The sequence below is a fragment of the Notothenia coriiceps genome, unplaced genomic scaffold, assembly GCF_000735185.1.
Source record: "Notothenia coriiceps isolate Sejong01 unplaced genomic scaffold, NC01 NC01_scaffold00002842, whole genome shotgun sequence".
NCBI classification, from domain to species: Eukaryota; Metazoa; Chordata; class Actinopteri; order Perciformes; family Nototheniidae; genus Notothenia; species Notothenia coriiceps.
Window position 1 is genome coordinate 566,855 of NW_011335543.1, and position 4,406 is coordinate 571,260.

Genomic DNA, 4,406 nt, shown 5'->3' on the forward strand with positions numbered 1-4,406 from the left:
AAAAGACAGCCAACTTCCTCACTGCTAATTAAAAGTAGTCAAGCTATACAATACATTTCAGAGAACATCCGTGCACACACACACACACACACACACACACACACACACACACACACACACACACACACACACACACACACACACACACACACACACACACACACACACACACACACACACACACACACACACACACACACACACACACACACACACACACACACACACACACACACACACCATGGTTTAATCAGTGTGGATGTACTGTGGAGGCCTTTCCCCCTCCGGTGCCAGGCACCATTGTGGAGATCACTGCACTGGCATATTGATGTCAAGTCTTTATTGTGTAGGTTTACGGTGGAGAGGGAGTGTTGATTATCTTGTAACCTCTCCACCCCTCTCTCCACACCTCGCTACCTCTTAGCTAACAACGTCAATGTGCGTGTGTGTATGTGTGTGTGCATGTTTGTGGGTTTTCTCTAATGAAAGCTACAGCCTCTGTTCGCCAAAGACTAAATCAGACACTCTCACGGCTGTGTCTATGTGCTGGTTCCCTCTTATCCTCGCTTTTAGAAAAACAAGAGCTTTGAAGGGTGTTTGTGTTGCTCCCCCATGTCTGACTGTCACGGAGCTGCTGCCTCTGTCCTTGTTCTAAACCCAGATATTAAAAGTTACACAGCGGCGAAGACGCAGCGAGAGAAAAGAGGAGAGATGATAGAAGATCTATGCACAAAAGAAGAAAATAAAGCAGGGTGTGGGAGAGTGAAAAAGGAGTTGTTTCTGAACGTCAGACATTCAAACAGCAGACAAGATCACAAACTCTCAGTTGTGGTTAGATCTGCTGACAGCTTCCACGACCAGGCAATGATGCTAACCTAAAATTTGATTTTCTATAATGCTGCTACATCCCCATCATTTAATGTAATGTGTATGTGCAAGGGGCAAACAAATAATAACACCCTGCAATGCTATGCTATTTTGCAAAGCTTGTCATATTATTTTTTGTTGACTAGTTGTTGTGTTTAACTGGACTTTTGACTCCTGACCCTTTCTATAATCTTATAAACAGAATGGATGAAGCTGTCAATAAATGCTATATAGTCTGATCCAACATGAGGTGATATTTTACCTCAGATTTTCAAAGCTTTAAAGTTTAAGTGTTTGATTGGCCAGTAATATAGCAGTCTGCCAGACCTTAGCATTTGCCACTATCTAGGAATTGATGGGCTATGTTTGTAAAAAGCTTCCAACAAGCCAATGTCCGCCTAACAACCACAGATGTGTGCATTTGTTCAATCTTTAATGATTGAGTCTCTTTCACCTTGTACAAATACTTATCATTTGTTGGACCTTAAAAAGGGCCCATATCATGGCTATTTCTACTGATAATAATTTCATTGTTGAGGTCTACTAAAATAGTTTTATACTGTGACATTTTCCAAACTCACATTGGTTTCTCATACAGCATCTCTGTAAAGTATGTGTATCCACTCTCTGTCCTAAACGGCTTGTTGGAGCTCTTGGTAGCCTTCTGTTTTAGCTCGGTAGCATACACGCTAGGAACGCCAACTATAATGTAATTAAGTTTCGCGACTGACCGTACGGTAAATCAGCCGGAGTATATATGTCTATGAGTATTTCGTGTGTGAATGCAGACATTCTCCTGCTATGAGATACATGTAAGGAAATCTGCTGACATTGGAGTTGATATATGGAAACGCTAGCAACTTAGTTAGCACTGTGTCAATGGCTTAGCAGCCCAAAAAACGTTTATCCATTTAAACAGTCGTGGTAGATACCTTGTTTGTTTTAAACAGCATAAATACACAAACAACAATGAATACTTACAGGTTGTGTACCCGAATCCCGCTGGTCCAAACAAAGTAGGAACAGCATCGTTCTTCATTGCCCTATGCTGTACATATCCGGCATGAATCGCTGGAAGGTTTGGGAGGCTTTGTTTCGTGAAATGCTGGCAGAGGGTGTGGCCTCTGGGTATTCACAAGTCACAGCTGTGGAGAATGAAGACAGCTGGGCTTGTCCTTGAGTGGCGGCTCAAGGCCTCAGGACTCACTGTTCACCGGTTAGCCTACCGTGAACACTAGAAGGCCTACGCACAGTCCCTCAGAGATGCACGGTCCCAGTACTACTCCTCCATCATCAACAACAGTACTGGAAGCTCCAAGCAACTCTTCTCCACCATAAACCACCTCCTCAAACCCCAAAGTCCACTACACTCCGACTCCACTGAGAATAAGTGTAGCAACTTCGCTGCCTTCTTCAAAAACAAAGTTGACACCATCCGCTCCATCCCCTCTGCACCTCCAGTTCCAACTGCTGACCAACAGCCTGGGACAACCCAGCCTCTTCGCTGTTTCACAGACATCTCTCAGCGAGAGGTTGAGGGCATCGTTAGGAGGATGAAGCCCTCCACCTGTGTCCTGGACCCCCTTCCGTCAGCTCTGGTGAAATTGTACATCTGTACCATGAGCCCCATGATCACCAAGATCGTAAACTTCTCTCTCCAGGCTGGCCATGTCCCCTCTGTCCTAAAAACTGCTGTCATCAAACCTTGTCTCAAAAAACCCTCCCTTGACCCGGGAGTCCTGGCCAACTACAGACCCATTTCCAACCTTCCTTTTCTATCAAAGGTGCTGGAAAAACTAGTTGCTGCTCAGCTCCAAGACCACCTAAACTCCAACAACCTATTTGAGAAGTTCCAGTCTGGTTTCCGCTCAGGCTACAGCACAGAAACTGCCCTGGTCAGGGTCACCAACGACCTGCTGATGACGGCTGATGCTGGCTCTCCCTCTCTCCTCATCCTCCTCCTCGATCTCACTGCAGCTTTCGACACCGTCGATCATGGCCTCCTCCTCCACCGTCTCCACTCCACTATTGGACTCTCTGACTCTCCCCTTGACTGGTTCAGATCATACCTCACCGGGAGAACAGAGTACGTCGCCTTGGACCAGCGCCATATAGATAGAAGAGTTACGACAGCGGAAGTCCAAAAACGGTTATCGTCACGTGGTTCATGTAGACGAGGATCGTTCCCCGGAAGTTCATGGCGGGCAATGTGAATGCATTGATAACAGGAGATAGAACTAGGATTTTTGGTAATTATTAGTGAATAAAGGTTTTGATTTGCAATATTTATACAACAAATCGATATGTGTATGTATTTACATCAATATGTTTTAAAAAATAAAATAGAATTTGCTAATTTAATATTTAATTAATTAATATTTAATTTAATATTTGCTAATATTAAGTGATAATATTAGGATTAGTGTGAACAACTAGTTTACATGTTAGGCTAACAGTGCCTTGGTTAAAGAGCCTGTTGCTGTTTATTTATAGCTTTGAATTCTTTAAAACCAATATTATCTTCTTAAACTTGTATGGTAGTCAGGAGCATCACTTTCTAATGTTTATTGATATATTTAGAGGGAGGGGATCTAAAGGAATGCTTCAAAATTCAGATTAGATTTTTTAGATAATTTCTACCATTTTCTTAAATTCATGTTAGTTTCAGTAATCCCATGGTAATTGAGGACACAAGTTATCTAAATGACTAATGTCATCTTTATGGCTTTCAGAAAGGACAGGAGACCGACAGGTGACTATCAAAGGACAAGCAGCAGCAGCAGCAGCATGATGATGATGATGATGAACATCCACTGCAAATACATGGAATTCAATAAACATTGAATAGCATATCATGCAGTTTGTCTGTGCCTTTTCCTCCGTGTTGTCCTGGTTTGCTGTGCTGCCTCCTAGTCGCCACCATGGTTTGCTGTGCTGCCTGGGGATGCTCAAATCGCTCCGAGAAAGGAGTACGAATGTACGGCTTCCCCACTGACACAGAGCGGAGGAAAAAATGGCTGGCTCAAGTCAGCAGGAGCAATTTCACGACCAACAGCAAAAAAATATGTGAGGTTATTATATACAAAACTGCATTTGCACTTTTTCACAAAACGAAAACCACACCATTGGGAAAGCTTAATGTTTTGTTTAATACAAAAAAACAGGGAAAGGCTTGAAAAACACAGAGTTGAGACTGAGGGTGCAGGGTGAGGGTCTCAGTGCAGGTATTCAGGCTCTATTGAATCCCCCTCTGGTTCTTGTGCTGAAAGAGGGAGTAACAGACAGGAGAAAGGGTTATACACACCTATCTAGCACACCTATTGGATGGGAAATTGCCTTGGGGAGATAAGGTGTGGTCTTTGTTCCCAACTGAAGTTATGGAACTTTATTATTTGTGAGTTTAACAAAGTATGACAAATGGCATCAGTAACAGATGTGATATGAATTTCTATAAAGTTGTCTCACATTCTTGGTCATATTTTATATACAGTATGTAATGAGTATAACATGTCCAGTAAGTATAAAGTGTTTCCTAATAC

The 4,406-nt window shown here is 42.8% G+C and overlaps 1 protein-coding gene across 1 annotated transcript in view; it reads left to right on the forward strand.

The window, feature by feature from the left end:
* Positions 1 to 4,406, forward strand: part of LOC104940956 (pleckstrin homology domain-containing family O member 2) — a gene marked incomplete at its 3' end in the record, with an annotated part of 23,080 nt that overhangs the window by 5,034 nt on the left and 13,640 nt on the right. Inside the window, exon 2 of the mRNA XM_010765977.1 lies at positions 2,129 to 2,132. Coding sequence (XP_010764279.1) covers positions 2,129 to 2,132 — 4 coding nt within the window. The remainder of the gene's footprint in view (positions 1 to 2,128; positions 2,133 to 4,406) is intronic.